The sequence below is a fragment of the Pelophylax lessonae genome (genome assembly GCF_965119305.1).
Source record: "Pelophylax lessonae genome assembly, chromosome: 2".
Lineage (NCBI taxonomy): Eukaryota > Metazoa > Chordata > Amphibia > Anura > Ranidae > Pelophylax > Pelophylax lessonae.
The window spans coordinates 104,692,115-104,700,285 of NC_138769.1; the positions used below are offsets into that span (position 1 = coordinate 104,692,115).

The window sequence follows — 8,171 nt, forward strand, 5'->3', positions numbered from 1 at the left end:
GTTAGTAAACGCAATAACTTTTGCGCAAACCAATCAAAATACGCTTATTGTGATTTTTTTTACCAAACATATGTAGCAGAAAACAAATTGGCCAAAAATTTAAAAAAATTTTGATTTTTACTTTTTTTTGGGGGGGAATTTCATATATAAAAATGTGAAAAATATTATTTTTTCAAAATTTAAGCTCATTTTTTTGTTTATAGCGCAAAAAGTAAAAATCGCACAGGTGATCAAATACCACCAAAAGCAAGCTCTGTTTGTGGGAAAAAAAGGACGTAAATTTAGTTTGAGTAAGGCATTGCATGACCGCGCAATTGTCAGTTAAAGTCGCACAGTGCTGAATCGCAAAAAGTGGCCCAGAATTAAGACAGCAAAATCCTCCGGTGGTAAAGTGGTTAAGTCCACCCCTCTCAAGGAATATGTTCATTTTATGTTCACACTGCAACACCAAGGCAAACCATTCTAGGGCTTCCTTTTCCCTGTCCCAATCTGTCCAGCTATCTCCTATTCTGTACACTTTTAGGCAATCCCAGAAAACCCTTCTCTTCCGAAAAGGCCAATCCTGCCTCCACCTAACAACTGTATTTCCACTTTTTCCATCAGTTCATCCCCCACAGTTATTACTTTTTGTATCACTTGACCCTCCCTCTTAGATTGTAAGCTCTAACGAGCGGAGCCCTCAGATTCCTCCTGTATTCAATTGTATTGTAACTGTACTGTCTGCCCTCATGTTGTGAAGCACTATAAAAACTGTTGGCGCTATATAAATCCTGTACATTATTATTAATAATAATAATTTCCACTGACGTGCACCCTAAAAATGTTACCTGGAAAATGTGCTGTCCTTAGCTGGCTGTCACAGAAGCCCCTATTCTTCAGCCACTTTCTTAGCTGAATGTACTGAATGTCACAGCTTTGATTCACTACAAGAAGAAAGATTATAAGCATGGTGCAGTATACAATATATAAGGTACAGTACAACTCGATTTGAAAAAAAAAAAACAAAGAGTGGGGCTGTCTGTAGGACCGGTCGGCCATCATCTGACATTTTTTATAAAGTTCCTAAAATAACTTTTACTCTTTTTGCTAAAGAAAAAAAGCTCTCCCTCTTCCCTGCTCCTCTTAGCTTCACTTTGTTACTGGGGCCTGATTTTCCCTAACTTAAAAGTGTTACCAAACCCACAGTCAGTAAACGCAGTAAAATCAGCCTGTATATGCAAATAAAGCGGTAGTTTACTCTGCTTTTTAACTTTTATCTACAGGTAGCCTATAATAAGGCTTACCTGTTGTAGGTAAAATGAATATCTCCTAAACCTGCAAGGTTTAAGAGATATTCACGCTGCATGCAGCCTCTGATACCAGTCCAGCGCATCTTCCCGGACCTTCAGAGCCCCTTGCCAGAAAGTGAACTCCTGCGCACATGCGCGGGAGTGACGTCATCGCCGCTCCGGCCACTCACATCGCTGGAGCCGCCGAACCCTGAAGAGACCCTGAGGGAACATGTCAGCTGCCTCAGCAGTGTCCAGGCGACCGTGTTGGAACTTCGTTCTAAGGTAAGTATTTCATAATGTGCTCGTATGCGATGCAAACTAGCACACTATGCCACTGTCCTGCAGGGATTGTTTTGTTTTGTTTTTTTGGGGGGATACAACCGCTTTAAAGCATGCTTGTTATACTCACTGTGGAACTTAACAGACTAATTAAAATCTTTGTGTAAAAAGGCTGTTTGATCCTGTCTTCTCTGCTCCTCCCCTTCTTTTACTGTCCACATCTTCTTCCGGTACAGAGCCTTGGGGGCACTCTGCACATGCCCAGTTTGGTATGTATTTCTGGGAGAGTGCATTTGATCGGCACAGGGCCAATCAGTACTGTCCAGACAGAGGGTCAGGAGTCATGCAGCCTCATAGGACAGTCAGAGGAGAATGAAAACTTCTCCTACAAGCTTTAACCAGTGCTCGGCAAGACACTGATTGAAGTCACAAGACTGCTATATACTGCTGATGAAAAAAGGTATTTAGCAGTTTATATTATACACACATATATATATATATATATATATATATATATATATATACGTAATTCTTGTAAATGAGCAGCCCAAACCAACTGTATACATTATATATATATATATAATAAATGTATACAGTTGGTTTGGGCTGCTCATTCACAAGAATTACATGCAAAATAATGGTACCGCTTTCAGCACCTAAAATCCAAAAGAATCATACCGCCAGGGAGGTTAAAGAACATAGTGTGCATGAGGTCTGAAGGTCAGGTATCTGCAGAAAGGTAGACCTTTAATAACGGGTAGGAATCGTTGGTGTGCTTATGAAGGCATCAGCTGCCCAAACATGGTGTGATGGATCCCATTCTGATTAGTTCTCCTCTTCCCACTATAAAATCTTTGGCCTTAGCCACTCTGCGGAACAAAACAGAGCCTGCCCTTTTACCTGAAGATACTTCCAGATTTTTCCGTTTCCTCCTTCGGCCTGTGCGTCCTTTATTCTTCTTCATATCGACTCTACAGGGTAGATGTATAGACCTCACCTAGAAGAACCACTGACTAGCCTGAAATACAGAACAGATTTTATTTCAATTATATATTACTACAAGTTAAAGTGTTATATATTACTACATGTTAAAGGGGAAAAAGAAAAAAAAATGGTGAACAGGCAGAATTTATAATGCAGAGGAGACATAAAAGTTTCCTGCCTACCTTCTAGTGATCGACCGATATAGTTTTTTTTTTGTGGATATCGATATTTTGGTCATCGCATATCGGTATCGGCCGATATTTTCGTACATTAAAAAAAAAAAAAAATTTATTTTTTTTATTTTGTTTTTACAGGTACTCTTGTGGAGGGATCTGGGGGTCTAAAAGAACCCCAAACCCCTCCTCTGCACTTAGTGCAGATCGGTCCTTGATATATCGGCTTTGCCGATAATCGGTCGATCTCTACTGCCTACCTTCCTGGCCACCCAAAACTCTAAACTGATGACCTGTAGGGGCTTTTAAACTGTCACCTATGGAAAATTTAGGGTGCTGACGTTTGTCGCCGTTTTACAGGTGTATGCAATGTTAAGGTTTAAAGAGGTATTGCACCAAGACCAAAAATCTATTGTATTACAGCTTACCAATCATTAAGATGTGGTGGATGCATCAGTTTTCTTTTCTTTGGTTTTTCCTGTTTTCACCTGATAATCTGGCCAGTATAACACACCTCCTGTACTAGTGAAACTCAACTCTGGAAGAATGAGAACAGGAGGCATAGCAGACAGCAGCATTATCAGTCTGGGAGGGAGGGGACTGGTTGGAGGGCAGAAAAAATGTGCGGTTGAGACGCATTTTTGATACCCTCTAACAGCCCCCCCCCCCCCAAGCTGCAGTAGGCAGCGAGTGTTGACCCATACACGCAAGTCAATGGGGAAGCACCACAAATGCCCCACAACCACGTGCAATGCACAAGGTTGCGGCGTAATTGTCAGCCCAAATGGGGTTAAAACAGGTGGTGTGGATGCGTCGCAACACTTCCTCAACGCCTGTCAGTAGAGTCCGGAGCTTCACAGGCAAGGGAGATTTAGACGTATGTCTAAATCTACCCTTAAGCTCCGTTCACACCTGGGCAATTTAAAATCACGGCAAATTGCAGGGCGTGTGCAATGCCATTACTTCTTAATGGCGCCCCAACAGCGCCGCGATTTTGCCATGATAAATCGTGCTGCAATTGTGTCAAATCGTAATGCGTGATGTTTGTTGTTCAAATAGAGCAGAAGCTTTTTTTGAACGACAATGTCACACGTTGCAATTTATCGCGTGACAATTGCTGCAAAAACGTGGCGCCATTGGGGCACTATTAGGAAGTAATGGCAAAACAAACGCGTCCCGCGTTTTGCCACAGTTGGAAATCACGGGCAGAATGTAGGCAATTCTTCACGCAATTTAAATCACCCAGGTGTGAAACGGAGCCTAAGGCCCTTTCACACATGGGAGTCTGTCGGCGGACTCCGTTTTTCTCAGCGGGGGATCGACCTGCCAATCCCCCACTGAGCAGGCGGATGGCAGCTCTGTCTCCGCGCTGTGTGCTGAGACAGAGCTGTCAGGTCCCCGCTGTTCTCTATGGGGGAATCAGATGAGAACGGACTGCCTGTCCGTTTTCATCCAATCTGATCTGCCAGACGGATGGAAAATAGGGTTTCCATCTGTCCAGATTTGACAGACCCCGATCAGATGTCAGCGGTCATGTCTCCGCTGACATCCGATGCCCCATGGAGATGCATGGGGCATCTGTTCAGATCCGCCTGAAAAACTGACAGGCGGATCTGAACGGTCCGCTAGTGTGAAAGGGGCCTTAGATGTATTAGCAGATTTAGATACAATAACAAATTGAAGCCAAACTCCAGCTCACACTTTATAATCAAGCAAACATTTTGTTTTTCTTTTGGGATAAAGGTTTCGCATAAATAAATAAATGCTGATCATTGTAAGCACCCCTGTCAATGTTAAGTGGTTTTGTCTCATCCATGTAAACTGATATACACTGCTCAGAAAATTAAAGGAACACTTTGAAAACACATCAGATCTCAATGGGGAAAAAATATTATGCTGGATATCTATACTGATATGGACTGAGTAATGTGTTAGGAAGGAAAAGATGTCACATAGTTTTATGGAAATTAAAATTATCACCCTACAGAGGGCTGAATTCAAAGACACCCCAAAAATCAAAGTGAAAAAATGATGAAGCAGGCTAGTCCATTTTGCTGAAATTTCATTGCAGCAACTAAAAATGGTACTCAGTAGTTTGTATGGCCCCCAGGTGCTTGTATGCATGCCTGACAACATCGGGGCATGCTCCTAATGGGACAACGGATGGTGTCCTGGGGTATTTCCTCCCAGATCTAGACCAGGGCATCACTGAGCTCCTGAACAGACTGAGGTGCAACCTGGCAGTGTTGGATGGACAGAAACATAATTTCCCACAGGTGTTCTATTGGATTTAGGTCAGGCAAGCGTGGGGCCATTCAATGGTATCAATTTGTTCATCCTCAAGAACTGTCTGCATACTCGCGCCACATGAGGCTGGGCATTGTTGTGCACCAGAAGTAACCCAGGACCCACTGCACCAGTGTAGGGTCTGACAATGGGTCCAAGGATTTCATGCTGATACCTAATGGCAGTCAGCGTGCCATTGACTAGCCTGTAGAGGTCTGTGCGTCCCTCCATGGATATGCCTCCCCAGACAATCACTGACCCACCACCAAACCGGTCATGCTGAACGATATTACAGGCAGCATAACGTTCTTCACGGCTTCTCCAGACCCTTTCACGTCTGTCACATGTGCTCAGGGTGAACCTGCTCTCATCTGTGAAAAGCACAGGGCGCCAGTGGGGGACCTGCCAGTTCTGGTGTTCAATGCCAAATGCCAATCGAGCGCCATGGTGCCGGACAGTGAGTACAGAGCCCACTAGATGTTGGGTCCTCAGGCCACCCTAATGAAGTCTCTTTTTGATTGTTTGGTCAGAGACATTCACACCAGCTCATCCTGTTCCTCCTTGCACAAAGGAGCAGATACCGGTCCTGCTGATGGGTTAAGGACCTTCTATGGCCCTGTCCAGCTCTCCTAGAGTAATAGCGTCTCCTGGAATCTCCTCTGTGCTCTTGAGACTGTGCTGGGAGACAGAAAACCTTCTGGCAATGGCACGTATTGATGTGCCATCCTGGAGGAGTTGGACTGCCTGTGCAACCTCTTTAGGGTCCAGGTATTGCCTACCAGTAGTGACACTGACCCTAGCCAAATGCAAATCTAGTGAACAGTCAGAAAAGATGAGTGGGAAAAAAATGTCAGTCGCCCTACCTGTAAAACCATTCCTATTTTGGAGGTTGTCTCATTGTTGCCCATCCAGTGCATTAGTTGTTATTTCATTAACACCAAAGCAGCTAAAACTGATTAACAACCTCCTCTGCTACTTAACTGACCAGATCAATATCCCAGGAGTTTAACTGACTTGATACTGTACTCTGATTAAAAAGTGTTCCTTTAATTTTTTTGTAGAATTTCAAAGAAACTCAAGTGGTTGGGGTGTCATTGCCACCATCCCTTCTTACACTGTTATGGACCAACTCCTCTTTGAGTGGGATTTATAGGCAATTATACAACCATATGTATCAATTATACAACCATATGTATATCAAAAAAAAATAATTTATTGTCACTTGCAGTTAAAATATTTTTTTTTTTAGCATATGCAGAAAGCTATACAAAATGCCATTGAATACATTGTGTATAAAGTGTCAGACCATGACATGTAGGTACATACAATGACTAGAAATAGTGGCGTTTCCCTTTAATTTTTTTGAGCAGTGTATTTTGCTAGAGAGCTTGAAAAAACCAACAGACTTGCTGGCTGGATCACCAGATAAAAATACTGCAGAGGAAAGAAAGCTCAGAAAAAGAAAACAAATGCAGTCATCACATCTAAGTCCCGGTTCACACTGAGGCGACCTGTGAGGCGACCTGGTCGCCTCACAGGTCGCCTCCCATAGGGAAGCTGCGGACCCATTCTAATAGGAGCGACACAAGTCGCTCCGACTTAGAAAAAGGGTCCGGAGCTTCTTTGGGGCGACCAGGAGGCGACCGCCATAGATTTCAATGTTATGAAGTCCGTGGTGGCCGCTCCGAGGTCGCGGTGCGCTGCTCGCACCGCTACCTCGGAGGTCGCGGTGCGAAGTAGCGTCGCCCCTATGTGAACGGGGCCTTAGAATTGGTAAACTGCAAAATAATAAATGTTTGCTTTTGGGTTTAGCACTGCTTTAATATGTTGGGTATCTATTTACTCGGCGCAACCTTATCTTTTTTATTTTACCAAAAATCCGGTAATATATATTGCGTTTATATGCCCTAAAGTTTAGTGTATTCTTGCGTTTTGTAAACTGTTGTGCTGTTGTGTTACATAAAAAATTGTAATTGTCACTATTGTATTCTCTGGGGTGTCTGTTTTCAAAAAATATTTAATGTTTTGTAGGTTTTACATATTCTTCAGGCCTAAAGGCTCGGTTGACATTGGTGCGATGCGGGAACCCTGCGAACCCACTGCGGGTTCCCGCATCGCACCCGACTCGCAGGCAGTTCACACTGCCATATGCGAACTGCTGGGAGTGTTAATACAAAGTTAATGACACCCCCAGGCCAGTTTGCATATCGCAGTGCCAACTGTCAAGTCGGACAGGAATCGGATTGCATAGGTGTGAAGACCCTTGCGATTTGATTCTGGTGCGGAGCAAAAAAAGGGTCCTGCACAACTTTGGTCCGATTGCGATGCGAATTTAGCCATACAATCTGTATGGCTGACTTTGCATCGCACAGACATCACATGTGATTTGCACAGCAGTGCGGTGCGATTCACATGCAATGTCTGACATCGCTACAGTGTGCAAAAACAGCTTTGGTAGCAATAGGGTTAAGGATGACAACACTGATGAGAATGATTTACAGAGCCCCTGCTGGGGCCCTTCGCCTGCATAGTCACTTTTATTCAAAACATGAATTTATTCTTCAAGTAAAAGTAATTTATGTCTGTACATGTTATATAGTATACTATATTTATAGTACATGGTAAGTGTAAGGTGTGATGTTTAATAGATAATGTGAATAATAGCTGTTTTAAACTTTTTTTATCCATTTAAAAAGCAAGACACCCCTCCCAACCATGCAAAAGTGTACCTCTTAGACAGGCTATGTCCTCTGGGATGGTGGGGAGGAGAGGGCTCATACCCGGTCACAGCACGTCTGCTTGCTGTATATACATTCACTTCTATATGTACAGGAGAGAGAGAGAGAAGACCACACGTGGGAGACATACTTCCACTTCCGGGTTGCTGCTCTAAGCGCCGTTATCTATTGGTTGTTCAGTCATGACATTGCTGACACTAGTAACAGTTCCTATCTACTTCTTCTACACAGAGTGTCCTCAGTACAGGAGGCGGCCATTTTCCCTGAGCTTTCCACTCATTGACCTGTAATTGATATAGAAAAAACAACAAATATATGAATAGTGATATAAATTTGCAGCTTTTACTAATAATATTACTATTATGTACAGTAGCCTGCAGCACTTTTTAAAAAACAGCATATACCGTGCAGTTACCTCACGCGGGGCGTATGAATCTGTG

At 43.3% G+C, this 8,171-nt stretch overlaps 1 protein-coding gene across 1 annotated transcript in view; it reads right to left on the reverse strand.

Annotated features, from left to right (window-relative positions):
• LOC309547384 (SET domain-containing protein 4-like) overlaps nucleotides 1–7,835 on the reverse strand; it is a 42,850-nt gene extending 35,015 nt beyond the window's left edge. The window contains exons 1-3 of the mRNA XM_082247227.1: nucleotides 7,723–7,835; nucleotides 2,451–2,568; nucleotides 828–923 (exon numbers count right to left, since the gene is read on the reverse strand). Coding sequence (XP_082103353.1) covers nucleotides 828–923; nucleotides 2,451–2,514 — 160 coding nt within the window. The 5' untranslated portion in view covers nucleotides 2,515–2,568; nucleotides 7,723–7,835. The remainder of the gene's footprint in view (nucleotides 1–827; nucleotides 924–2,450; nucleotides 2,569–7,722) is intronic.
• Nucleotides 7,836–8,171: the final 336 nt, after the last annotated feature.